Genomic DNA, 27,291 nt, shown 5'->3' on the forward strand with positions numbered 1-27,291 from the left:
TTCTCGCACCTGTTAAAGCCCTGCCATTTAGTGAAGAATTTTCAAATGTCGAGGCCACATCGCTTGCTTTTCCTGACACTGTATTCCCAAATTAGGCATAGTTGGGTTTTTTCCCTAAAGTTTGGTTCTTGGCTTTCTGTACAGCTTTCCAGGGTGGACACACAGGTACATGCAGGCACTTTTAGCCCCAGGAACCCCACGACACCGCTGCAGGCAGGTGCTACAACAGATCCACTTTCATGAGGAAACTGAAACACGGGGAGGTCAGCTGCCATGCTCGAAGTCACACGGTTTGCAAGCGCCAGAACCAGCGCGTGCTTGCTGGCAGTGTGGCGCTGTGGGACCAGCTACACCACCTTCCACGGCCTCCGTGAGCTCAGGGATGCCTCATCCCAGGTGACGTGGAGCCGGGCCCAGATTCCTCTCGAGAACAATGTCGCAGCAGGGCTGGCACTAGAGTGGAGCTGGGTGCAAACTCTAAGGAGGCGCCCGCTCTCGGGGTCCTCGGGTCCGTGCCTCCCCGAGCCCGCCCACGTCCTCACTCCTCACGTGTCATTCCCCCGGTCACCATCCTGGATTTCTTCTGACGTGGACCCTGGGTTGGCTCCATGTTCTGTGAGTCCCACATCGTCCTAAGTCCCCGACTTCCTTTTCTGTTGGCTGAAGCATGTTGTCAGGGACATTTCAGAAGGGCCGTGCACAAAGTAAACTTTCTGAGTCCTAAGACATCTGCAAATGGCTTTCCTGTTGGACTTTTATACCTGACTGGCAGTTGTGCTGGCCAGAGCTTCTGGGCCGTGCCTTCTGGCCCCACGGCCACAGCAGCTGTAGGAGGCTGTGGGATTCAGGATCTGTGTGGCCTGCAAGGGACTCTGATCTCCCCCATGAAGGTCCTTTGAATGGGACAGACCTGTAACAGCTCTGCCGATTAAAAGCCCCCAGATGTGACTTCGCTTTTCAGGAAAGGCACACACACCACTTTCCTGCCGGGTTCTGGAACGCTCACCTTTCCCCCTTTTCTCGTATCTGCTGTGTTGCTTCCCACCTTGTCTCACAAGGAATTCCCGCTAAAGGGTCAGGGCTCCTGCAGCCCCCAGGAAACCAGGGCAAAGGAGGCAGGAGGACCCTGTGAAGGTTAGCGAGGTCCCTGCCTCCCTGCAGGGCCTGAGCAGATGGAACCTGTGCATGGACTTTGTCCCATCGCCCACACTCCTGGCTGCGCGAGCAGACCTGTGAGTGAGGGAACGGGGTGCCAGCATCCTCATTCCTGCCTTGCCTCTGCCCTTGGGGGCCGTTCACCAGGGCCCCTGAAAGGGCAGCTGGCTCTGTAGACTGTGTGTGCTTACCCGGACCTGCAGGTACCACTTTATTTGGGAACAGGGTCTCTGTGGATGTGACTAGTTACCAAGAGGGCATCCTGAATTGGGGTGGATCCTAACCCAGTGACTGGGGTCCCTATAAGGAGAGGGAATTTCGGACACAGACTCAGAGGAGAAGGCCGTGTGACCATGAAGGCAGGGATTGGAGCAGTGCGGCCACAAGCCGGGGACCCCTGGAGCCACCAGAAATGCAAGGAGCAGGAAGGACCCTCCCCTGGAGGGAGCGTGGCCTTGTGACTCCTTGATCTCAGACTTCTGGCTGCAGGACCAGAGAGAATGAACGTCTGTTGTTTTGGCCATCGTTTTTGGGGGGGGGCTTTGTTAGGGTACCCCGGGAATCAAACATGCAGGCCCAGTGTGCACACCGCCTGCTCAGAAGTGACCTGCAGCCAGCGATTCTGAGAATGGGACATGCTGGGACATGCTGGCGGACACGGAGGCTGTCCTCCTCAGAGAGGACGTGGTCACCACCCAAACGCCGTCTTCCTGTTTGAAATCTCGCAATTCCTCCTCCTTCTATCCCTGAATAAGATGTGATTTTGAGAACAATGGGGAATTTGCACGCATTAGCTCAGCCTCTGGAATGTCTGTCTGACAACTTGTTCTACAAACACAAGGCAGGAAGCATTTTCCCGTCATCCTGGCACGCGTGCGGTCACTGCGAGCCAAGATAGCTGACATTTTCTACTGCTGACCAGGGACTGGCCTGGCCTGTGCTGGACGTTGCACAGACACCTCGTTCACTCCCATGGGTGCCCCAGCCGCCCCCATGCACAGAGGTGACCCTGAGGTTCACAGTGGGCACGGCCCGGCCTCTTGACCACACCCTCCGATCATCAAAACATCTCAAAGCGACTACAGAGGGGCCAGTGAGGGTCACCAGTTTTTCATTTTGACCAGCAAGGGGCACTGAGGAAGCATTTACCTACTCTTAGCACCACCGTCTCCTGGAAGGAAGCGACTACTCTCCAACAAGGGGGACACGGCACTCTCGCCAGGGAACCACCTCTGGATACACCTGGCTTCACGCAGGACAGGCTGCATTATGCAGCTCATGTTGCGCCAGGCAAGTATAGGGGTGCCGTTCACGGCCACCCCACTGCCAGCCCTGGCCCCCAGATGGGATTAGAGGCAGGGGTGGTGGGGCCAACCTCCACAGCCAGCACAGCACGAGGACTGACAGGTGACAAGGAGGAGTCTGGCATGTCACGGCCTCCAGACCGAACACAAGCCCTGGTTTGGGGGCATCTGGGGAACCCCTAATCATGCCAGGGAGGCGCCTCACATCTCAGGAAAACGAGCTGCCAGCTGGTGCTCAGCCTTCCTCAGCCCGGCAGGACTGCGATGGCCGCCGCCGGCTCTGGGTCACTGTCCCTGCCCGCTCTGCATCACCTGGACATGGCACTGCCCTTGGAGACGACCACCAAGCACTGTGCCCAGTCCTACGGCTGATGGTCGCGTTTTGCTTTTTGCTCCCACTTAAAATTGTTCAAAGTGTCTCCTATTTATTGTATATGACCCAACAATGATTATAATTAATACTTATCTTTTAAACCACCATGAAATAGTCTACCAAACAGATACATAAACATTCGCTTAACAGTTCCTATTTGCTTTTTATGGATCTTGGTGCCAAATTACTTTACAGAAGATTTAGATTAACTTTACACGCTGCCAGCAATGTCTGCCTCTACTTCTTTAATTAGAAAGTGCATTTGTTCTGATTGAAAAGGTCATAAATGCTTATTGTAGGAGATTCTGAAAACACACGCGCACACACACAAAAACACACAATACACGTACACATACGTGTATGCACACGCACTCCCACAGGATCGCACTCCACAGAGAGAATCAATACGGGTATTTTAGTGCTCCATGTTATTTGTATACAATTTCATGTAACGGTTTCAACCAAGCTCAGTAAATTCGTACGCAGTGTATACAAGCCTCCATTCTGTTCTTATTCCACATCCCCCGCACTTTCCTATGTCACTAAAATTTCTGCACAAACATAACTTTTCACAGCTGCAAACATAAAGTCTCACCTGGGCTATGCCACTTATTCCCTTATCCACCCATCAAAAATGTCTGGGCACCTGGGGTGCCTCCCAAGTGCAGGGACTGGGCACCCAGGGGACCAGGCACAGTGTGCCCCCCCAGGTGCTCACATTCCAGCAGGAGACAGTCCCACCAACAGGTGAACGCAGGCCAGCGGCTGGGGTCAGCGACATGCATGGGGATCGTGGGAATGACCGTCAGGCCCCTCATTCCACACATTCGGGGGTGGGGGAGGGACACGGCTTCCTGGAGCTTCCAGAGGACCTCGCTTTCAGCCTGCAGGAAATGGGGGCCACTGGAGGGCCAGGCACAGTAACCATCGGGGGAGGGGTTTTGGGGGGGCCTGAGAATGGACCCCATGGGGCTGTGCTGATCTGATGGCCTGGAGGTGGCACCCACCTGGGAGAGGAGGAGGGCTTCCTGAGGCCTGAGGACATTGATGATTTGGAACCTCCCTTCCCAGCCCAGGTGGGTGCCCCACTCAGGTGTGCACCACCCTGGCCCAGGCGGACAGGAGCTGGGCCGGCCAAGGCAGAGCAAGGCCTGGACCAACTACCATAGAGGACTGGCAGGCCTGTGGGTGGCTCCCCAGGGGTCCAGGTTGCTGGGGGTCCGGGTGGAGGAGGCACAGGCGGGTCCCACGCTGTGTGGGGGGAGAAGATTGTCAAGATCAGGGTGGATAGCAAAGCTTGGAGGGCACAGGAATGTCTCCAGGCCCCCCTCCAAACTGAAACACCCACCATGCTCATGGGGGGGCCCCGCTTCTTCCAGAACATTCTCTGCTTCCATGCTCTTGCTCAGAGCCCAAGGTGACACCTGCAGTGAAATGCGTCTGGTTTCAGAGGCAGCCATGTGACTTTGGAGAGCAAAGCAGCTTCCATTAAAGAAGCAGGCGGAAGCGGGGTCCCTCCAGTCCCAAATTCATCATCATTGTCCTAATTGGATGAGATTGGACACTTATGTGAAAGGGCGGCTGACGCCCAGAGCAAGTCTGCGATCATCTGAAGTTCCTCTCGCCTGACCTGAGGGAGCGAACTTCCTTAATTACAAGAGATAATTGGGGAGACATCGCTGCAAGGAGACAGCCGTGCAGAACGGGCGTGAGACACTGTTCACGCAGGAGACGGACTCGGGGTCTGGACGAGAACAGTGAGGAGTGGTCTGGACCCCGATTCCCGGACACTTTCTCTTGAACCCTGAGGAGAATGACAGCAAAAGGTCAAGATAAACCGAGATTGTCACTGGCCCCACCGGGGGTGGAGTGGGGGGGGCGCACAATGGGGTGTGATAGGGATTGCGGCTCATGAGCGCCCCCTGCAGGAGTGGCTCCAGGTTCACATCCATAATATCAGCAACTCAGATGCTGTGAAAAAGCATGACGGTAACAGACTCCTGGGTGCACGTGTTAGGCACGGTTGGTGAGGCAGGCTGAGTGTGGTCCCAAACATGTCAGGTTCTAGCCCCTGAAGCTGTGGGCACGTCGCCTTAAACAGTAAAAGGGACTTTGCAGATGATATAAAGGACCCTGAGATGGGGAGAGCACACTGGGTTATCCAGCAGGGCCCCACTGCCTTCAAATAGAGGGTGGGGGAGAGTTGACGCAGACAGAAGAGAAGGCCGTGTCACACAGAGGCAGAGATGGGAGTGACGAGGCCACAAGTGAAGAAGAAACAGTCAGGCCCCCAGAGCTGTTGGTTGGTTGTTTTTGCCTTTTAGCTGCAGTCCTTCCCCATTTCTCCTGCCTGGAACCAGGACTCAGTGCCCAGGGCTGGGGCACACAGCCTGTGACCAGGAGGTGGAATGCCACCCGCAGGAAGGGCTGGGCTCCTGAGGACAGATACCATGTTCTGTGAGAAAAACCAACCACAGCGCACTCAGGCCACTTTGTCGGGGTTTGGTCAGAGACTCTGACTCCTCACCCAGAGAAGGAAGGGGGTGTGAGCAATGAGAGGAAAAGCAGGCTGCCCAGGAAGACCCCCAAAAGGACTCGTGACCGTCCTGGGCCAGAGCCCTCCAGGGAGGCCGACGTAGCCGCCAGCTGCCCAGGAGCCCTTCAGACTGCCTCTGTCCCTGAGTCTCTGATACTTGGCAAAGCCACCCGTTGGAACACAGGACACCTGGGACATGTGGGCGGCTGAGATTTCTCAACTTGGAAGGAAGTGTGGCTTTCAAGCTCCCAGCTTCTCTTTGAGTCACTGATTTCCATCTGTCACCAAGACTTAAGCCAATATTCTGAGAGAGGAAGCAGCCCGAATGGAGAGGCTGCCAGTCACAAGATGACCCGAGAGGAAGAGGCAGAGTGAAGGAGTCTTTGGGAAGGGGGGTTGTGTCATCACCTGCAAAGTCGGGCGGGTCCTGAGATACAGCCTGGCCCATGCTTCAGTGTCGGGACACCTCTGGGGACACACAGCCTCCGACAGCCCAGAGGAGGGCCCTCAGTGTCAGCCGGGGTCCCCACGAGGGCCAGCCAGGCTAGTGGGACCAACTACCACTCTGAAAACCATAAAGAATGTTAGTTTTGAAACAATAGTAATAACATCCATTTCTATAAAGCAATAAATATCTGACAAGATGGCAAGAAATTACTAGACCAAAATGAAGACAAATGGGAACTGGGAGATGAGCGAGTCCATAATTTGCTTTTTTTCCCAGGGGTATGTGTGGGAGGGGAGCTTCTAAATGCTGCAAAGTTGATATTTAAAAGAGGGTGCAAAAGGGAAGACGTTGGAGGGCCAACTGGACCACAGGACCGACCCCTGTGTGGGGCACATGGCTCCTGAGCCCTGGTCAGGGGTGGCAGAGCCCCCAAGAGCCTGGAGGAGCAGATACTGACCCTGCCCCCAGGCCTCCAAGGATGCCACAAATCCATGTTCCCTGACGATGACCAGCAGACGGTCACATACCAGTGATGGACGAGACCCACAGACAGATTTCAGACGGGGCACTGCCATGGTCGGTGGGCCCTCACGCTGCCCTCGGATCAAGGAGGCCATCAGACTCCCCCTCCCGTCACCCAGCAAAGACGGACTCCACACTTCGCAGCAGGAAAATCACTTGTCACCTGCTGTCCCTTAGTGGGCCTGTGACCTTGGCCGTCATCTGCAGTGTGTGAGTGGGGGGAGGGGTGGAAACAGCAGCGGGCAGAGCTCCCCCCAGCTCCTGGCTCTTCTCTCTCTTCACCCTATAAAAATTTAGGCCAATTTAACGTGCCTGGCTATTAATTTTGATGATTACAAAGTGGAGATAAAATGAGAGCATCGGCTTTCTCGGCCTTTGTAGATAATCCCTCTCCCAGCTTCAGCTTTACCCACTCTCCAAATACAACAGCTAATTTCATTACAGACAGGTCTTTTAAGATTCCCTGGGGACCCAAACTAATAACATATTGTCAATAGCGGAAAGACTGACTACCCTTCTGAAACTGTGAAGTCATGAATATTTTGCAGGACATGGCAATACCTGTAAAATATATCCTCACTGAGACTAATATAGTGTTTGATAAATCTTCACACATAATACTTGTGTCCAACTAATATGAATATTTATGGGGCCAAAGCATGGAAATAAGGGATGGCTGGAAATAGCTGGCAGAATGGACTCCCTGGCCTTTCCTTTCACTTTGTGAAGCATGTGAAGGGCGTAGAATGTCACACGGCCTGCTCCTTGCAGTATTAAGTGTCAACCTGCCCCAGATCGCAGCCCAGTTATTGCTGGGGAGTAGATATGGGGACATTGGAGTGTCCTATCACTTCACCGGCCACCTGGCTCTGAGGGAAACAGCCCAAGAAGGTCAGAGCGTTCGGGCCCCGAGTGCCCTGTGCCCACCTCAGCCTCTGGTTCCCTCGAGCTCAGCTGTCTGCTCAAACCCTGAGTGCTAATTTCCTGGGAAATGCTTGTTCTGAGGGTTAGAGACAGGAGGGGACCTAGGACCCCACGCTCTGGGGACAGGAGTGGGGATGCAGGCTCAGCCGGAGGAAGTAGGGAGTCTGGGTGGCCCAGAGAGTGGGCTGGCTCTGTCCCGCCCAGGGCAGGGCTGCCCGCCTCGCTCACGTGGCGCCCAGAACCTAGCTCACAGCAGGCACTCAGCACGTGCTTGTGAAGGAAGGAATGCATGAAGGAAGGAAGGAAGGAAGGAAGGAAGGAAGGAAGGAAGGAAGGAAGGAAGGAAGGAAGGAAGGAAGGGACAACTGCGGGCTCCCAAAGTGAAGGAGACAGAACTGGAGCCGTGGGTGCCATGCCCAGGCCTCCGTCCAGGAGACAGTGACCTTCCAGGCAAGGAAGACGGACAAGCCCAGGAGTATGTGCTGACCTTGAAAATGCCGAGGGCCCCCCACTCCCACCCCCGTGTGGATGCCCTAACTCAGTCAGCTTGGCCGCATAACAAATACCACCGACCCCTGAGGCTGCGGCTTAAACAGCAGATATTTACTTCCCATGGTTCTGAGGCTGCAAGTTCTCAGTGTCCTCACCTGGTCTGTCCTTGGTGTGTGCGCACGGAAAGTGTCACCCCTCTGTTCCTATTCATACCAGGGCACTGATTCCACTCACGCCCTCATCTAAACCTAATCACTTCCCAGAGACCCCACCTCCTCGTACACCCCACTGGGGCTGGGTTCCAACACAGGAATTTTACGGGGTGCGGGGGGGGGGGGGACATGACATTTGGTCCCTGTACAATTCTGTGAATAAAGTATGCATAGGATGAAACCATCTCCTTGCCCCCTCCCAACTTCCGCACAGGCCTGGGGTCAGCGCCGGGCTTAGTCCAGAGGAGCTGGGCTGGGAGGTCCGGGAGTGTGGATCAGCAGACGTGATAATGGCTTTGCAAAGGCAGCTCGGGCCTCCTTCCCCGCGAGCAAACACCACACCAGCCACTCCAGGCTCTCCCACGTCTCCCCTCCTGCATCCTGACAGCAAAACCAGGAGACAAATACTATGATCCACCTGCAGGTGAGGAGGCTGACGAGCAAGGGCCTCACCAACTGCCCCAGGCTGTGGGGGCGGGGGTGGCACTGGTCTGGAACCTGGGTGGCTGGCCCGGCCCCCCTTAGCCCTGCGCCCATGCTCCAGCACACAGAATACTAACAGGCGTTTTCCACAATCTGCTCAAAACAGTGTGAAAACAGTCCCTCATGTAGCCCAGGCACGCGTGTTATTTTTTTCCTTTGAAATAAAATCAAGGCTCACTGGGTTTCACACGGGGCTGCACACAGACCTGATGTGACTGAGCTATCCTGTTAAAAATAAAAATAGTCCTTTTTTGCTGAAAGAGGCAGGAGCTGTGCTCTCAGCCTGGCACCGGGGAGGCCTCTGGCGCAGGGAGCCTGGAGCCCACATGCAGGTCTCATCCCCCGCCTGCCATGGAACGACCTCGCGGGGCCCTCGTCTCCTCGTGGGGGCAGCAGGATAGAGAGATGGTCTCCTCACAGGCTGTGGTGAGGACGGCACGCGTTCACAGACCCCAGGTACACAGACACTCACCTCACCTACTGTTACCATCAGGTGGGCATGAAACAGCCTCAGAGAGAGTTCCAATCAACAGCGTGAGCTCTACCTGGGGCAGTGAGCACCCTCTGTCCTGGGTCTCACTCAGAAGCCAGAAGGTTGGGGGGACTAGGATGGGGAGGGGGGCAGCCCTCACGCCGAGAACGAGCACATTCTCCAAGGTGCAATGTGTCCGTGGCGGGGAGGGGGAGAAAGAGATGGGCCTGAGAGGATGCAGTGTCCACGGTGAGAGCCCGGGAGGAGGCCCAGGGGGCCAGGGAGTCCCCCACCCAGGCCCACCTCACCCTGGAAGCCTGCCTGCTCTTTCCTCAACTTCCCCTCTACCTCCAGGAAAGGCCTGTGGATGGAACTGCCCTGGGCGGAGGGGTGACAGGGCAGAGCTCCCACTCTGCGGGCTCTCGGAACCCTCTCCCGCTGCCCCCCCACCCCACCCCCTGTCCATCCCCACCTGACAGACCGGGGTTCTCAACACAACCCACCCAGTGTCCCCACTTCACGACACACATTTTGTAATAACCTCTATGCTGCAGTGAAACATAGAAGATGTAAAACCAAGCATACTTTCTTTTTAAAAATCCATTTAGTGCTATAGCTGTACTTCAAAAAAAGGAAGGAGGGAGGAGGGAGCAGGGAGCAGGGAGAGAAGAAGGGGGTTTGCGTTCTACCTCAGCCCGTGGCCTCGCTGAGAAAACGGGAGGCTCAGAGATATCCAGCTCCCACCCACGTGGGCTCCCTGCCGCCCGGCCCTGCGCAGCAGCGGCCTTCGTGCTGGTCAGGCCCCCCCACCCCGCCGTGGGGGGGCGGGACTTCAGGAGCAGCTCCAACTGCGTCCACCCACGCTGCCCTGCTCCCATTTTGGAAATGACGTCCTGTGCCCCACGTTGCTCTCCAGGACTGAGCCCCATCTCAGCCTCCCTCACAGCGTGGTTCTCAGCTGGGGATGGGTTTGCCCCCACGGACATTCGATAACACATGGGGACATTTCTGGTTGTCACACCTGGTGGAGGCCAGGGACGCTGCTCAACACCCTGTAATGCTCAGGACAGTACCCCCCCCCCCCCAGTGTCACCAGTCCCAAATGTCAACAGTGCTGGGCCGAGAAGCCCTGCGTCACCAGCACAGCTTCAGGCTGGTGTGTCCAGTTTCTGCTCACCCATCCCCTCCACCAGGTCACCTCCAAGCTGCTGAGCCAGCAGTCAGCCTCGGTCCTCCTCCTGCATGAGCCATCTCAGCACTTGGCAGCGCTGGTGGTCCCTTGAGGCGGGCACAAGACCCTCGCCTGCCGTGCCCCACCCACCCACCATTCCCTCTCATCTGGGGGATGCCCCTGCCCAGCGGGACTTGGTCTCTTCTCCACCCACACTCACTCCCAGTCTAGGCGAGATTGCAAAGCCTCACAGCATCTGTATGCAGGTAACTCCTGCTGTGGGCTGAACTGTGTTCTCCTAAAACTCAAGTGCTGAAGCCCTAACCCCACCCCTACCCCATGTCACTGTACCTGCAGAAGGGCCCTTAGGGACATCATTCAGGTTAAGTGAGGTCACTGAGGGCCCTGGTCCAATAGGACTGTGGCCTCACAGAGGGAGAGAGACCAGGAACGCAAGCACGCAGAGAAAAGGCTGTCTGCAGGCCAGGACAGGGGCCTCGCCAGAACCCCACCTGCCGGCACCTGGATCTTGGACTTCCAGCCTCCAGAGACAGACAAGAATCTCTGTTGTGTAAGCCGCCGCTGTGTGGTCTGTGGTACTTGTTAGGTAGCCCCAGCTAACTAAGACAGCTCCCAAATGTGAGCCTCCCACACCAACCCCCGAGACCGGCTTCCTGGCTGCGCCCGTGTCAGGATCTGTGTGCCCGCGGGCCTGGCGCCAGCTCTCCAGACCCTGCATGCCACATCTGCTCCCTGCTTCCAGCCTTCACAGAAACGTCACTGCGGTCCTGACACGCCCGTGGGAGGTACCCTGCCTCCCTCTCCCACTTTGTCCTTCCCGGCTGCCTTTTGCCCCCTAACATTTATCAGTATTCACATTTATCAAGTCTAAGGTTTGCCCACTGTGAAGGGCGGCATTCCGGCCCCAACAATGTTCACACTTGGCCCCACAACCTAGGTCTGTGTTTGGTCACGTGGCAAAGAGAATTAAGGTCGCTCAGCAGCTGACCTTGACCTGGGAGATGACGCTGGATTGTTGGGTGGGCCCTATGTCATCAGAAAGTCCTTAAAAGTGGACAGGGAGGAGGAGAGAGGGAGATGTGACTGCAGAAGAGAGGCAGAGGGAGGTCACGTGCCAAAACCCGGAAAAGCCAGGAAACGACTCTCCCTGAAGCCTCCAAATGGAACCAGCCCTGAGGACATTGCAGTTTCAGCCAGAGACCACATCAGACTCTGAACCCCAGAATGCCCAAAGAAAGCTGTTTATCATACACACTTACCGCGTGCTGCAGCCTCAGACCACAGCGTCTGCGGGAACTAACGCCCCCCTCAATTCCACTGTCTTATGAGCAGCACAGGTTGGGGGACCTCAGGTTGAGGTTCTTTACAAAGTGTCCTCTCCTGTTTCTGGCATGTGAGGCAGACGCCACGGACATCTCGGGGTATGGGAACCCCCCTGCCAGCCTGCGCTGCCTCCTGGAGCAGAGGTTGGGGACAAAGCCCATGTTTGCTTTGCTGACATCAGACAAGTGGCCTGGGCCTGGCTGCCTGGCTTCCACGCTGGGACATAACACAGCTCTTAAGTATCTTTTAAACAACCTGGAAATGAGTTTCTCCTTTTGGTGAATGGCAGCTGGGGGAGCAGCGGGGTAGGGGTGTCAGACTCATGTGATCACCACACTCGCTGAGTGTGGTTAAGACGTCCCAACCTCTGCCCTCCAAACTGAAGTCCCCATCCGGGAAGATCCATGTCACGATGGCATTCCCAAGGGCCCTTCTCGTCTGCCCCTCCTTCAGCACCAGCTACGTGTCCTGCCAGGGCATGTGCACTTAGGGACGGAGGAACAGAGAAGTCGGCTAAGCCGTCCTGAGACCTGGGTGCAGTCCTGGAACGTCAGTGGGGGCATCAGATACAGGGATGTTTAGAGACTTTTGTCGAGTCTTCAGCCAACAAAGGATAAACGGTCCTTTTAGAAAACAGTACAGAGCCCTTGAAATATGCAGATTGCTGAGCTGAACCGTAAATGCAAAATCGCTTCGCCCCACACACTCCCAGGCTCGGGCTTTGTCTGCAGGCGTTATTCCTGGAAGCTTGACTGGGATTCCCAGACTTGTCTCCAGGTGAAGCCAGCCCTAGTGAGGTCTGCTCCCCCCAATGGAAACACGTGAGGGGCATTTGTTGTCTCCCCCAAACGCAAGGCTGGGAAAGGGCCTCCATGTCCGGAAAGGGTGTGTGTGGGAGGGGGCCTCCATATCCGGGAAGGGGCCTCCATGTCCTGACTCATCCGAGGTTGGATGGGGTCAGAGCCAGCCCAGCAGGCAAAGCAGCTCAGGCAAAGGAGAGAAAACAAGCAAAACCAAAGGCTCTTAATCTTCTCAGAGTGAGTGAAATGTAATTGCAGGCTGGTCCTCATGTGTGCCCACTGTGGACGACTAGGACGAGGGGACAGGCAATTCTGGTCAACCGGCCTATGGCCCCACCGAGGTCATGTGAGAGCTTGGGCTCCAGTTGGGAGCATTAACTATTTTTCACTCTTTGTAGAAAATCAACAACAGTGATGGGGGCGGTGGGGTGGCACTGATGCAGGGTGAAAGGCCAGCCAGTCAATGACCCTGGGGGGAAAATGGCCAGCCAATTACATGCCGCTGCCATTCTGAAGCAAGACCTGCCAGGGCCTGTGATTAAATCGCAGACTGGGGCTGATTTTGCAGCAGCGCAGGACTTTGGGACTCATAGGAGGTTCCAGAAGGATGAAGACTGATGGGCTAGAGCTGGAAAGGCCCCTGGAACCAGCAGGGAGCCACTCAGGAATTAAAACTCACAAATGGGTAGGGACCCTCCCTGGTGGGATATCTGAAAGCACCCCGAAGCACATGGGGATACAGAGAAGAAGCTCGGAAAGCCTCTTATATGCAGCCAGGGGCTCTCAGGGCTGGTGGGCTGGGACAGGCGCACGGTGGGGCCAGCGGGTCCCGAGGGGACAGCCAGGTCCTCCCAGCCCCAGACCGCTCGACAGTCTTCTACAGGCTGCCGTCCCGTCTCACCTGCTTTTATCTTTCTCACAGCACTGACAGGGTGTCCATCTTGTGCAGGGGAAATGAGAGACCCCTCACTGTCCTCACATGGCTGGTGTGAAACCCTGAGCCAGGGGCTGTCAACGGGTGGGGAGAACGTGGGCTGACCAACCCCCATTCATGTCAGGTGGGGAAGCTTTGGATGGGCTCCCCAGATTAGCTTCTCAGCCGCGATACCTGCCTAGCGATGAAGCAAACACCATGGGAGAAAACGGCTGCACGGCTAGACATTGGTGCAAGGCAAATGTCAGTAATAGTCCCCATCCTGCCCCTCACCATCATATGACCTGTCCATCCAGCTCAACCTGGGGTCTTACTATTTAAACGCATTGTGTTCAGACTATTGGTAGGACTTTGGCTTCCTGCTTTCAAATCTGGGACCCCGTTCCAGTGGGCACAGCTCTGGGGACACATGCCCCTTAGCAAGCTGGTCACCCATGTCCCTACCCCTGCCACCTCCAATCCCCACAAAACTGTCCCCTCAGGACAGGCTCTGCTGCAGACCGGGCTTCCCAAGGTGTGGGGTCCGAATCCTGTGGGACCAGCACGTCACCAGGATTTGGGCAGAAAGTGGGCCGGTGGTCAGCGCTCTCACTGTGAGACGTGTTCCCTACTGACAGCCGTCTCAATGTCCTGGTTTCTTTCAAGGAGAAAGTCTTGGTTTCAGGCTAATCCAGCCCCACAAGCCCATCACTTCAGAACTCCCTTTTAACAAAGATGGCAGACCCGGCCCAGAGCCCCTGGTGACGAGACACCTGATGGATTCCAGCAGCACGATGTTGTTTTCATTGCGTTCATTTGTATAGTCACCTCCTACCTAGGCATATGGTGGTGACTGGCAATTGTCTTCTAACAGAAATTTACTTTAAGCAAAAACAGTGAATTGTTTAGAGAAAAACCCACACAGTCATTCAACTGACACATCTTTACGAGGTGGGAACAAATGCAGGTTCTGCCGGACCCTGGGCTTCCGAGCTGCGAGTGCAACAGACCCTCAGGTGAGTAACGACAGCTGTCGTGCACAAACACGGCAAAACGGTGCCAACCCAACGTGAATTCCTGAAGTTTACGAGAGACCAGCGTCGGCAAGGATCTCTTTCCAGGAGGAGGGGCAGGCAGGAAGTGAGTGACCTGCGGCCTTGGCAGAGCTGGCCGCACCCTGGGACGTCTCTGGCCATGGCCTGAGAGCCCACAACTGGACCTTCTGGAATTTTAACTTGAACTTTTAATAACTGTAGAAATGTGGCTCATGCTGAAGCAAGCACCTCTTTTAGCCACCACTCCCTTTCTAAACAAGTCTGGTCAAGTCATGCCGTCTCATTGGCTCCTGGCTTCTCATTCTGAACGATGGACCCCAGCTTTGACCTCTGACTGTAACATGCGCCTTGTGAACTGGGGCTGGGCTGGGTCAAGGCAGAGGGACTGACCATGTGTGCTCTGAATTTTAGAAACGACCTCCTTCAAAAACCACCAACCAACCCAAGCTGAAACCCCACCGTCCCCACCCCCAGCTCCATTCCAGAGTCACAGCTCCTCAGGAGTCATGAAAACACATCCAGAGTCATGAAAGGGATGGGTGGCCAGGGCGGGGCCAGACTCTGTCCTCTGAACTAGGGAGACACAGCCCTTCCTGATACTAGGGGAAGGCCCTCACCTGTGCAAAGCCCTCACCTGTGCAAGGCCTTCCCCTGTGCAAGGTCTACAACAATGGAAGAAAGCCACCTGCTTTCGCCTCACAGAGGCTTTGTACTGACTGAGAGAAGAGTAAACCCTGCCAACCAGGAGTGCAGGAAAATCCCTTGCCCTCCCCTCCACACCCCTATCCTCAGGGATTTGGCCATTTTCTTAAAGGCACAAGGGCTTGAATGCAGACAGAGGAGTGGGAACACATCTCTCCTTTTCCTTCTCATCAAGCTTAGAGGTTCTCAGGCTCAGCATTCACCAGACTTGCTGGGCCAGCTTCACACAGAACCATGGTTCGTGCTTTCTGTGCGAGTTGAGATATTCACAAGGATATAAACAATTTTTTCTTGCCGTGAGCACTGACTTTAGAAGCCAACTGTCACGTACACAGAGGATGTGCCTACACTGCATTTCCTTAAAGAATGTTTTCCCCCAGGTACTGTGAATTTGAATCTTCACATACCAGGTAACAGGTCTTTGCTGAGGTCACTAAGACATCCCAAGTAAAGGCCACCGCACCAGCGAAAGGAAGGGTCTGGGGAAAACTGGGGACAATGTCCTGCCTCTGGGCCTCCCCTTCCCCCCCCCCCCGACAGCCTTTCCTTCCCACTAGCCCCTGCGAGCCAAAGAGAGATTTCCAGGAAGCAGTCAAGGCAGAGGAAATATAAGTGATAAATCAATGTTTTGGATTTCTCCCTCTCCTTTCTAAACTCGGCTGAATTAGTATTGGGTGGAAACTCCCAGGAATCACATTTCTTGGATGTAAAATAGAACAGGCCACAGTGGGAAGGGCAGGGGCCAGCCTCCGCCAGGAAGCTTCTCTTTGCTTCAACAACCTTCACGTGGGGGAATCTGTGCCCATCTGGAGGCTAAGCACTGTTTCCAAATGGCTTCTTGTGAACAGATGTCAACCCCAATGCTATTCTGTCCCCTCCTAGGGACCAACCTGGGATGACAGTTAGACTGGGGCTCTCTTGCCATTTCCAGGAGCAAATACTGAATGACTTCTGGGTGAGACATTGTGCTACGTAGATGGCCTGAGAGAGTATGAGACAGGCTTGTCAAAGAGAGCAGGGACAGGGGAGACAGTGCGACAGAGAGAGACAGACGGAGACAGAGAGACAAGACAGAGCAAGGAGACAGACAGAGATGAGGGGACAGCTGGAGGAATGGGGTGGGAAGAGAAAGGAGGAAGGACAGAGAGAAACTGAGGGGAAGGAAGAGATTTAGTGAAGGGAGGAAGGAAAAAAGATGTTTGGAAAAGGAGGGGTGGGAAGAGAGAAGGGAAGAGGGAAGGGAAAGAGGATGGGGGGGAGCCAGGAGAGGGGAGAAGGGAGACTAGGGTGGGTGTGCAGTGACACCCACGTTCCCGAAACACTTCATTATCTCAGGTCAGTCAGTGTCGGGAAAGTCGCTGCAAGGTCCTGGCTTTTCTGCCACCAAGAATCCTGGCTGCTTCTCAGAACCGGCTCGCGGTGCTGAGCTGGCCGTTGTAATGTTACACAACCGGACGTGCTGCCAATGTTTTTATATAATCCTTCGGTTCTCCCCATAAAACAGACCATAACACCCTGGCAAATACACTCCAATAAAGCTGTGTGCTCTTACGGGGCACGCTGCCTTCCGGGAGATGAATCACATCGCCAGAATGGCCAAGTGGCAGTAGAACCAAACTTTCTCCCCTCGTGGCTTCAGCTGAATTGGAAAGGTCAGAAAAGCACAGCACCCATCAAAAGTACCTGGGGAGGGAAACCAGGGGGCCTGGGGGTGGCGAGAAAGGGCAGGGGGAGTCAGAAGGGTGCTCTGCTCTGAGTGGGCACGCGAGGCTGTGGACAGTTCTCAAATCTCGGGACATCACCAAGTCTCCAGGTTGAGAGGCAGGCTGGGCATCCTGAAGGAAAGCCCAAGAGGACCCCGCAAGCCACCTCCCAGGGGGTGGCTTTTACAGATGCGTCCTGAGGGAGCTCTGCTGGAGTTGCCAGTGCAGAAACCAGAGCACAGCACAGAGGAAAAAGCCCACGAACTTTTCTCCTTCCTGCCAGACTCAGCACAGAGCGACCCAAGGATCCAAAGTGGAAAAGTACTCGGTCCCACCCGCTGCGGCCATGACCCTGACCCTCGCGACCTGATGCTGACTCAAGGGTGACACATACCTGCTCCGATTGAACAAGGAGCCCCCCACCAGCAGCTGGGCTGCCTGCAGTCACTCCCAAGGATCCCATCCCCCAGGCACGGTGTCCCAGGGTCCACCTCCGTAATTAACACCTGCCAGTCCCCTGCTGGGCCCGACTACTTGTCGCCCAGTCAGGCTGGCAGCCTCACGCTTGTCCCACGGCACTTTCTGGACCAAGCCCCGAGCATCCTCATGGCGAGTGACTGGACAGGCCCTGTGGTCGGGGGTGTCCCTTTCCTCACCAGCCTGGAGGACGCCACCCTGCCACCTCTGAAGGCAGCGGGACCCTGCCCCCTCTCCACTTCAGGGAGGTTGGGGAGTGGTCCCAGGCTAAGGTCATCTCCTAGAGAAGCACAGAGGCCCTGGGCACCTCCTGCTCCTACAGCAGGGCCTCCACCCTCTTTAGGAGTTCTCTCGAGTTCTCTCGGGGAACAAGGTAGAGTCATTGCGTGTGGGGTGGGGGGTGTTCTCAAGTGTCCCCTGGGTGAATGTGTGAACTGGTCGTCATCCAGGCCAACATTCTCTGCTAATAGGAGGCCTCAAAGAGCCCCTCTCTTTCCTACCTGCCTCCGGAAGTAACCAGAGTTCATCCAGCCCCTGTTGGCCATCAGGCCATCAGTGCCCTCACGCCGCCCCCTTAGCCCGTGGGCACCGGCTGGCTCACCGTTCAGCTGGTTGTAGACCACCTCCTCCAGGTGGTCCAGGCGCTGCAGGATGGCTTCGCGGTCCAGCAGCGCGCCCGCCTTGGCCAGCCGGCTGCGCCCACGGCGGTCCGCGCCGCGCACCACCTGCACCAGCCCCTCGGAGCGGTCCTGCAGGCGGCAGTACACGGAGAAGAGGACGATGCCCACGAACACCAGGATATTCACCGTCAGCAAAGTTTTGATCTTCCTGGCCACCGCCATGAACGCGGTGGAAGCTGGGGGCTGCCTCACCCACGGGGCACCCGGTGGGCACGGCCGCAGAAGCCTCCGCCCAGCCCGCCGCTGGGTGGACCATGAGCCAGCCCGGCTGGCCGCGGGGCCGCGGGGGCTGTGGGGACTTCGCGAGCGGGCTATGGCGCGGGGGGGGGGGGGGGGGGAGAGTGTGGCGGGGAGAGGACTGTGGTGGGGAGGTCTGAGAGCGGGGGTCTGCGGCTGGGGCCGCGGGTGACGGGTCTGTGGGTGTGTGGGCTGCGGGAGGGGGAGAGGGCTGCGAGCCGGGGTCTGAGAGCGGCGGTCTGCAGCAGTGGCTGTGGGTGAGGGGGCTGCGGACAGGCGGCTGCACCCGGGAGCTGTCCCTTCAGCACCACCCGCGCCCGCTCAGAGCGCCCCGCGGCCGCCCGGGGTCCCCGAGAGCAGCGGCTGTCCGGGGCCGCGGGAGCAGGGAGCAGCCGGCATACTCCGCAGAGGGGCGCGGCCCCGTCTCGGGGGGCAGTGGGGCGGGTGTGGGGGCCGGGAAAGCGAGGGAGGCGCGGGCGAGCTGGCGCTCCGGCTGGCGTGCAGCTCCTGCCCGCCCCGCAGCCACGGCGCCGGTGCGGAGTGACGCGGCCCAGCTCATCAGCATGCACGCGCGCCCCGCGCCCGCCTGCTCCCCTCCGGGACCGCCCCACTCCACCCTCCCCGCGGGGCGCAGGGCCCGGCGCGCTCCCGTGCCCCAAGCCTGGCCGGGGACCCACACCAAGGGCACACCTGCGGGCGTGGTAAGGGCGGGGCCAAAGCACCCGCCCTCCCCACACCCCCTCCCCAGATTCGGAATGAATCCCAAACTTGACTGAATCTAACCTGGTCAAGGTGGTGGTGTCTGCATGACTGGAGGTGGGGGTGGGGACCTTTGTGGGGAGTAGCGTGGACAGCAGGTTCAGGGCCACGTTGCTGGTGTCTCTGCTTCCCTCAGCCAAACCGAATCAACCCCGGCCTCCCTCCCCTGCCCCCGCTCTGGGGCTGAGGGCTAGAAACAGCTGAGTTCAAGGACAGGCTGGCAGACTTGAGATTTAAGGGGACCTAGGGGCCCCACCAGGTTGAACCCAGACACTCATCAGGAGAGGTGCCACAGACCCCTGGGTGGCAGGTTCCCCAGCTCGTGGTCCCCTTCTGGCCCCTAGTTCAGCACTCTCTTCCCACACACATGTTTCTTGACCTGGACATGCCAACCTGTCCTGTGCCTCTGGGTAGATTCTGGTGAGAGCTAGAAAACCCATTCCTCCTCTTCCTTGTCAAAATATTTTTTCTTTCTCAGGACATTTTGCCTCAAGAAATTCAGAGGACCGCCACCAGGAAGGACCCAGCCAGTGGGACTTCAGACGCACCGTCTACAGGGAGTTTACCATATAAATCACGTCTTCCGCTTGGAGCCTGGGATTTCTTTTAATCTTCAGTCCAGAACAGTCTCCCAAGGCAGCGTCTTTGATAAACACTGGCCTGTTTTTGATAAATAGACATTCCTGTGTCCTTTCCTAGGCAATGCTGCATTTTTGTTCATAAAAATGCCAGGTTGTAAAGATAGCCTTCGGAACAATAGCATCAACAGCTCACATTTACACAGTGGTGAGGTTTCCCAGGCACTGTACTAGGTGCTTTATGGCTGTGAAGTGATCAGTGCTAAGAGCAGCGAAACTGTGGTACAAGCTGGTATGATCTAACTTTACAAATGAGGAAACAGAGGCAGCGAGAGGGTGACGCTTTGCTCAAGGTCAGATCAAAGGCAAAGCATGCATCTGGGATTCAAGCCCAGACAATTCGGCTCCAGAATCAAATTGATTAGCCATTGTCACTCGAAAAAATAAAAAATGAAGCATTTTTCATTATATGTGTATTGAAAGTGACGTTAATGTGGTTTTGCAGGAGAAAGCATTGTTGTGTTCATATTTTGTTCATATAACTGCATTGTACCGCGTCTAAAATGTAGTAGGAAATGACACATCCCAAATATGCATCAATATTTGGGTAAATTTCATTCGAAATGCAGTACGTGGACTTGGGAAAGTTTGGGGGCACTGCACCTAATCATCCAGCAAACCAGAATTCATCTGATTTTTAAAATATATTGAAAATCAAGAGTAACTAAAGGGCATTTCTTGTTCACATTCAACCAGGGTGTGAGGCATGCCACGTTTCACTACCTAACTGTATCAGTCCTCATAGGCTGGGCTATGTCCACAAACAACCCACCCCCAAATCTCAAACTGTGCAGGGCTATACCTCACACACGCGACAACCCCCGGGGTCAACAGGGAGTCGTGCTGACTAGTCACTTCAGGTCACAGCATTCAGACAATGGCCACCTCGGATGACGGCCGTGTCAAGGGGAGAGGACAGCTTAGCAGGGCCTCAGACTGGCCATTAAGTGACCAGCCTAGAAGTGACACTTGCTATTTCCACTCACCACTTATCAGCCAGAAGATGTCATGTGGACACCCCAGCACAAACGGGGGCAGGAGGGAGAGGCAGGAAGTGAAATTCTACCATGGGCTTGGAAGATGGAGACCTGGAGGTCGTCTGGGGAACTGCACTCCTGATACACAGCAACCTTCCAGAACATCAGGGTTTCATTCCAAACTCCCCCACACTGCCCCCCGCCAGGCTCCCAGGGTGCCATGCATGCTTATTGTTAGGTTAGAATGTAATGCAACCATTTTAGAGAAGACTAAATAAAAATGCCTGCGCAGTGAATTTTGGTTTAGACCAAATTCACTGATGGGGTTGGATCTCGGGATGTGGCAGCCTTTCCTGAGCCAAGATCCTCAGAACTGACACTCGAGCTTCCAAATGCTGGTGGCGTTTCTCCTCCTGCACACTGTCAACTGGAGGTGGCAGGAGGCAAGGGCAGAGATTGTGTAGGCCACGTGCTCGCTGAGAAATTGACCTCCAAACCCTCAGCCTCACCCATCAGCAGCTCCAGTTCTTGCCCAGAGATGAAGTGGGGTGCCAACGACACCCCAAAATCCCAACTCCAACTCTGCCTTCCCCTGACTCTAATTTAGCTCTGACTTTAAGGGACTTTAAAGAGTCAGCAGAGATGTTTGTGGAGTCTGTTCATTAGCCACTGATGCCACTCTTGGATGCCCCCATGTGACAGCTGGTGGGCCCACAGCCCATTAACTCCACAGATGGGCACATCAGTCCTCGGGCAGGTGACAGCGTACGTTCGCAGTGTGCTCAAGAGCAGGGAGAGGCAGGGGGCTTCAAGGTCTGCCTGCCAAGCCACCACCGGCCTTCCAGTGAGCCAAGAGAATGGATGAGAATGTGTGAGTGAGGGATGGACGTGTGTAAGAGAGAGAGGGAGTGTGTGTGTGTGTGTGTGTGTGTGTGTGTGTGTGAAAGAGCGAGAGGGGGGAAGGGGGGGAGAGAAAGGGGAGGGGGGGGAGAGAGAGAGATGGCAGGGAGTGGGGTCGGAGGGAGTATTAATAGATAGCAGAAAGTGTTACTTTCTGCTATCTTTTCTCCAAAAACACTCTAAAAGGGCGATAGAATGTGTGTTTCCCTGCCACCTAGACTGCAGCTGTCCATAGGGTCCTGGGGCTTCATAGTTACTATGTCACAATACCATCAGTCACTGGCAGTCACCATCAGCGTGACCCAATGCCTGTCCCTTGCTGGCCTCTTAAGTACAACAAAGACTTCGTCTAGGAAGCCTTCAGGTTTCGATTTTTCATTCATTTACCAAATACTTCGAGAGTATTTACCACGTGCCAGAGGCTGTTCTAAGTACTTTACAAAATGCACACACTTAACCCTCACAGCAGCTCTCCAAGGCAGAGCTCCATTATACCCATTTTGCAGATGAGGAAATAGAGGCACAGGAAGGTTGAAGGGCTTGCCTAAAGTCACAGACACTGGCGATGATGCCAGATTTGACCTGGAGTGCATCCTTTAAGCTCTGTTCTAAGCTGCCTCCATACTGAACAATGAACTCTCCTGTTTCCTGCTGGCCCACAATGTAACTTGTCCCTTCATCATAAATCCTGGCTGGTGAACCATTAAACCTTCAGGGTATTCAAAGCACCGAAAAACAGCAACTTAAAACAACAGCATTCAGTCATTTAGCTCGTGGATCTACAACTGATGCAGGAGGCAGAGGGCAGGCTCACCTCTTGGTGAGGTCTGGGGCCCCAACCAACCGCAGACCAAGTGCAGACGAGTCAAAGCCGGAAGCTGGCTCATCCGGGGTTCATTCCCTCTCGTGTGTCTGTGGTGACAGCCAGCGGTTGGCTGGGACCTGGGCTGGGCTGTCAGAACGCCCACGGTCCTCCTGCCCCCCACGCAGGGCCCCCTCCCTCGCTGCCCCCGCCTCCCACGCCCCTCCCACCCCCGCCCCTCCATGTGGCCTGGGCTTCCTCAGAGCAAGCATCGCTGCAGGGGCCCAGCTCCAGCCTCCCGAGAGAGAGCCAGCAGGATCCATGGCCTGTGTGACCTCGGAAGTCACACGGTTACTCCCACCGCCAGATTCAGGGGGAAAGACACAGCAGACATCTCTTCATGAGAGGAGTGGAAAGAGTTTGCCGAATCCCTCTTCCCTAAGGGGTCTGATGACACGTCTCCTGCCCCTCCCCAGCTGTCAGGAGGCCATGGAATCCTAGCTGAAGGCTGGCTGCAGGGAGGACCTGCCCTCGTGGGGCCAGGGGCCTCGTGGTGTGCCCACGGATTTGATTGCACTTTCGTTTTAACAACCACCGCCAGGAGCAGGCGTCTGACATCACCCTGGAGTGGAGTCCCAGCAAGCAGGCCTCGTGCCTTCCCCATGCGAGAGCCTCACTTTGCTCGGAGAGCTGCACATGCCACTTGGCCACAAGCATCTATTTCACACCAGACTAATTCCTGATTAGGCTAAACCAACCTGCGACAGGTAATTGGACAGTACTGGGGGCCGAATGCCTGTGTCCCCAGATTTCATATGTTGAATCCTAACCCCCTAAAGGTGAAGGTGCCAGGAGGTCAGCTTTGGGGAGGTGATTCAGTCACGAGGGTGGAGCCCCGTGAATGGGGTCAGTGCCCTTATCAGAGCAGGAAGTGCCGCAACCTCTAGTCTGGGCATCGGCAGAGACCCAGATGTCTTAGGAGGAGAGGCTGCATGTCAGGGGCATGGGCTGCAGGGAGGTCGACTTCCCTGTCTGCTCGGGGGGAAGCACTGGTAGCTCCAAGCTTGGAGCACGTTTCAGCTGGAAAAGGCCACCACTGGACGCTCTTCCTTCTGTCAGAGGAAAATAGTCACCAAAATGTTTTCTGTTTTTGTTGACTCAGACCTGCACCAGACCTGTGAGCCGCCGGCTCGCCCTTCCCTGGGTCCCTGCAAAGGTTTCTGTTAATGTAGTCTGTACCACTTGAAAATTTCCCGTCCTGGTTCCCAGTGGATTTATCCAATGAGGATAAATCTACGTTGTTTTAAGGTGCCCGGTTTGCAGGAACTTGTCATGGCAGCCTGGAAAATGCACAGAAAGACTCAAAAACAAGATTCAAATATGAACAGTCATAACAATTTGCGTCATGAATAAATAAAGGGGTCCTGTTTACCTGTCTGTTCAATATGGGGGTCCCTGGATTCATCACAAAACCCAGATTATATAAATCAGTACATTTCCTGTGTTGGTGAAGCTTGTGTGGGCCGGGTCTCTGCTACTTGCAAACACAAAACCCCGCTGGCCACAGTTTCAGGAAGCAATTTCTTCATTCTAAGAAGCGCTGTATCAGGAATCACTAGAGCTTTACTTCCCAAGGACTTTTTTCAAGCTGGTGGCAGAAGGGCTCAGTGCTGTTGGTGACATTCGGAAACAGAGAGCGGTGGTACTGGGGTTGGGACACAGGCCACTCCCTGACTGCAGCGGACATTCCTCTCCCCTCCGGCAGTCTCCAACTCTGGGTTTTTGGCTGAATTCCTCAAAGAGGGGCCACAAAGCAAAGCATCGTGTAGAAAGATTGATGACAGTCATTTGTATACACGAGTGGGCTCGCAGGCTCGCAGGCTCAACAGCCCTGCCACCACCTTTTCGTTTTATTCAGTGTGAAGGAGCAAGCTGTTCCCAAACCACAAGTATCCATTCCTCATAAATCACACGTTCCAGGGCGCCTTCCGGGACGCGTGGCTCCAGGCAGGTGCTGTCACTGCGGTGCTCTGGGCTGTCTTCTCCTGATGGGACGGTTGGCCACCCAGGAGCCGGTGGTGGGGAGGGCTGAGTGTCAGTCCCACTCTGCGGTGTACCCCAGTACCAGCCCCCAGCGAGAGTGCGCTGAATGAATGAATGAATGAATGGATCAGCATCTGGGGTCCTCTGGGGCTGAGACCATAGTGTCTGAGTCTCTTCTGAAAGACATTGTAGCCGCCCATGTACCCCTGACGAAGCCACTCCCTTCGAGGACTCGTCGTGTCCCATCAGTGAATAAACACATCAGAAAGCTGGTCCCCGGGCCCTTCGGCTGTGTCTGATCTTGTGAGCCTGTCTGCTGCCAGGGGTCCTGAGGACGTGGCACCACAGAGAGGACACGGGCCGTGTGAGCAGGCGCCCACGGCCGCCCTTTGCCAGGAGCATGGCATAGCCTCGTCACCGTGTCCCTCCAGGACACCGTGAGACCTTCCAGGCACAGGAATGTCACCACAAGCCGTCCTAAGCAAACCATCTAGAACAACCTGCAACAACCTCATTAAAAATACATCTGTGCTGGATTCAACGTCTGGGGCCCAGAGCAAGGGCTTTTCAAATTCTGTGGGCTCCTGCCAACTCTCACTACTGTATAATTTAATCTAATTGATCAATTAAATCCAAGTAATTTTTAAATAAGCTGTAATAACAGTTAGATGATTTCAGTACTTCATATAAGTTTCTTAATGACTTTTATCAAAGGAAACTATCCACTGGGACTTGCCATGGTCAGTCATCTGACCTTGTAAGGACGTCGTGTCTCCCTCTATCCGCCTTGAATTACACATTGGCTGTCAGCTACCAAGCCATGCCGTGTGACAAGCCACTGTCAGAATGCCACAGGCTTCGGTCAACCGAGCATTTGCTTATTGCTTGGCTGGTCAGTTCTCATGGATGTGGCTGGGCTCCCCAGGGTGTGTGGTCAGCTGTGGGTTAGTGGGTGGCTCTGGCCCTCTGCATCTCTGGACCTCAGCTAAGGTGGCTCTGCTGTCCTCCAGGGGGCTGGCCTGGCGTGTTCTGGTGGTGCTCATGGACGGGCAGAGAGGGTGTGGAAGGGCGTTGGCTGGGCCTACCTCCGGGCTGCAGCTGCCCCCGGCAAAGGGAGGCATGTATCAGAGCCAGGGGCCTGTTGTGTGCCAGGCAAAGGGCTGGGGTGCAGGGGCCGTGCCTCAGGCCACAGGTGCCGTCCATCTACCTGAAACTCTTTGGTTGCAGGTGACAGACACTGATCCAGAATAGCGTGAGAAGGAACTGGATTTACTGGGAAGACACGAGCAAGATAGAAGGGGCAGAAAAGGACCAAGCTTGGAGAAGAGTCAGAAGCATCCTGACGTGAGCCGACAGGCGGCAGCGATTGAGGGATGGTTGGTTGCTTCATGATGTCCCCTGAGGTTGGACGAGTGTCAGTCTTTCTCCGGCTCTGATCCCTCCAAGACTTCACCCAGGGGGGAAGCAGTGACCCCAAGAGAGAAGAGAGTGCAGTTTCCAGAAGTGGAAGGAATGGCTGTCGGCTGCAGAAATAACAAAAGGCCCTTGTGCAGAGCCACCTGGCCCAGGCTGCCAGGGGCTGCCAGAGCGCCACCACCCATCTCTCGTGCAGACTTTCCCAGGTGAAGCACCTCAGGCTGCCCCACCGGTTACAACAGGCAGCTTTGTGCTCGGACCGGATCTCACCTCACGCCAGGCCCTGGAGGTTCCGACTCTGAGGCTGTCCTTGTCACGGCTGAACACATGCTGTGTCGCTTCCCGGCCAGGAGCCGTCAGCTCATCCAATCCCCACCCCATGTCTACAGTGGGGTGCTAATACTCTTTACCCCGTTCTACAGATGTCATGGGCTGAATTCACATGTCCTCACCGCAGCCCGTCTGCACATGGCCTCATCTGGGAACAGGGTCCCGGCAGAAGTAATCAGTCGAGTTAGCAGGGAACCCTGTTCCACACGCCTGGAGTCCTTATGAGAAGCAGGTTAGGACACACACAGGGGGACGATCATGTGAGGACCCCGGGAGGACACGGCTGTCCACATGCTGAGCACAGAGGCCTCAGCGGGAACCAGCCCTGCCCACATCTGGTCCTCGGCTTCAGCCTCCAGGACTGGGGGGCCATAAGTAACTGTATTTGTGACGGTGGCCCCAGGACACTGACACAGCAGATGAGTACCTGGAGGTGGGAGGAACCAAGCTGCACACCTGGAAAGAAAGGCCGGCCTCCGGAGCTGCTTTAGGGTGCCTCCTTCCACACACGGGAGCCGAGTGACCCAGGAGAACACCCGTCTCCTCCCAGCTTGTCCAGGCCCCACTGCTGCTGGGAGCCTTGCTCTCAGAGCCTCATGGAGAAATTCGCAAAATGTCTCCTTAAAGGCAGCAACAAAGCTTCCCATGAATTCTCCATGAGTGTTAATGTCCCCACAGGCTCCAATTACAGGCTTCTGTGAAACTGAGTTTTCCCAAACAAGCTCCACTTTAATTTGAATAGCAAACACTTTGCACAGCAGGCTACTGTGATTCCCACCGAGCCACAGAGAGCTGGGTCCCCTCCAAACCCTGGGACCCAAACCCCAGGCCTCAGAAATGGAGGGGAGACAGATTTGGAGGGACGTGGAGCCCCGGAGGCTAGAGCCCTGGGAGAGACCTGACCCACCTTCCTGAGCTGGGCAGTGGAGGGTAAGGGTCTTTCTCCCAAGAATCCTCTGGTTTTGCTCTGTCCCTCCTTCACTGCAACCTTCATCACAAAGCTTTCACATGCTCCCAGTTAATCCACTGCCTTTGGCCCCCTAACACTTCTTTAAATTTTAGAGTTATTTACCAATATTTACAAATTGGGACATTTCTCATTTAAAAGGATTTCTGGTGTTTCTGGAAATATTTAGAAATATGGCTACATAGAGCTCCTATTTCCTCATGGAAAAAGTGAGTGGACTCGAGCAAGTGCGGCTCCTTTTAGAGGGACGCGCAAGAGCTAGCTTGCCACAATTCCTGTCTAGCCCACTTCAGTCATTTATTTTTACCTCCCTGTCCTGATGCCTCTTCAAATATCCTGTATCAGGAACAAGATGCTACCACCATCACTACCATCACTACCATCACCACCATCACCACCACCACCACCATCACTGCATATACACATGCACACATGCATGTGTGCACACACACACAC

At 55.5% G+C, this 27,291-nt stretch overlaps 1 protein-coding gene and 1 long non-coding RNA gene across 4 annotated transcripts in view; one reads left to right on the forward strand and one right to left on the reverse strand.

Moving 5' to 3' along the window:
- GALNT9 (polypeptide N-acetylgalactosaminyltransferase 9) overlaps nt 1-18,661 on the reverse strand; it is a 50,576-nt gene extending 31,915 nt beyond the window's left edge. Inside the window, exon 1 of one of the 3 annotated variants that reach the window (XM_074321824.2) lies at nt 17,688-18,646. In XM_074321824.2, the coding sequence (XP_074177925.2) occupies nt 17,688-17,928 (241 nt within the window). In that variant the 5' untranslated portion in view covers nt 17,929-18,646. Of the gene's footprint in view, nt 1-17,687 lie in introns of all 3 variants that reach the window. The other 2 variants (XM_074321825.2, XM_074321826.2) reach the window with 2 other exon arrangements.
- On the forward strand, nt 15,515-20,502 carry LOC141569272 (uncharacterized). Its single transcript, XR_012492773.2, has 3 exons — nt 15,515-16,558; nt 16,893-17,459; nt 19,241-20,502. It is a non-coding gene; the product is annotated as an uncharacterized LOC141569272 (long non-coding RNA).
- The last annotated feature ends 6,789 nt before the right edge of the window (nt 20,503-27,291 follow it).

The sequence above is a fragment of the Rhinolophus sinicus genome, chromosome 9 (assembly GCF_057876585.1).
Source record: "Rhinolophus sinicus isolate RSI-liver-muscle chromosome 9, RSI-T2T, whole genome shotgun sequence".
Taxonomy (NCBI): domain Eukaryota; kingdom Metazoa; phylum Chordata; class Mammalia; order Chiroptera; family Rhinolophidae; genus Rhinolophus; species Rhinolophus sinicus.